Source organism: Buceros rhinoceros, unplaced genomic scaffold (genome assembly GCF_000710305.1).
Source record: "Buceros rhinoceros silvestris isolate BGI_N320 unplaced genomic scaffold, ASM71030v1 scaffold20944, whole genome shotgun sequence".
In the NCBI taxonomy this organism is placed as follows: Eukaryota; Metazoa; Chordata; class Aves; order Bucerotiformes; family Bucerotidae; genus Buceros; species Buceros rhinoceros.
This window is the reverse complement of record NW_010410264.1, coordinates 3056-3520: the sequence shown is the minus strand read 5'-3', so window position 1 is coordinate 3520 and position 465 is coordinate 3056. Positions and strand designations below refer to the sequence as shown.

Sequence of the window (465 nt, the reverse complement as noted above, 5' to 3'; positions counted from 1 at the left end):
GCTTCACCCCGTTAGCGCTGCCTGCGCTGGGACTCTGGAAGCGAGTTAGTAGCTTTTTTTTTGTAAAATGACTGAATTTGGGAGCGTAAAGGTAGCGTTAGTCTGTCTGGGTCGCTCGGCCCCGGTGGAGCAGGGGGACAGGCCGGCAGTGAAGACGCTGCAGGGCCCGCAGCGAGCCCTGGCCTCCGGCTGATCTTCAATCCAAGAACAGACAGAAAATGGGGCTGGGAAGGGCAACGGGAGGAGAAGGAGGTTCCTCACGTCTCCTCGGAGCAGAGCCCGGGGGCTGCGGCCCACTGTCTGTGCGGGCGGCTCGGCTCGAGTTCTACTTTTGGCTGTTGTACGGTTTGTGCCGCTGGTTCATGGGGTTCTCCGGAGACTTCATCCACTCCTTCTTGAGGAGCTGCTTGAGCTGCGACAGGCGCATGTTGGGGTTCTCCTGCTTCAGGCGCGGCAGGTTGACCT

General features: G+C 60.2%; 1 protein-coding gene across 1 annotated transcript in view; it reads right to left on the bottom strand.

Annotated features, from left to right (window-relative positions):
• Positions 1–325: 325 nt before the first annotated feature.
• The window catches only part of CCDC124 (coiled-coil domain containing 124), a gene marked incomplete at its 5' end in the record, with an annotated part of 1357 nt that continues 1217 nt past the window's right edge, over positions 326–465 (bottom strand). Inside the window, one exon of the mRNA XM_010135565.1 lies at positions 326–463. Coding sequence (XP_010133867.1) covers positions 326–463 — 138 coding nt within the window. The remainder of the gene's footprint in view (positions 464–465) is intronic.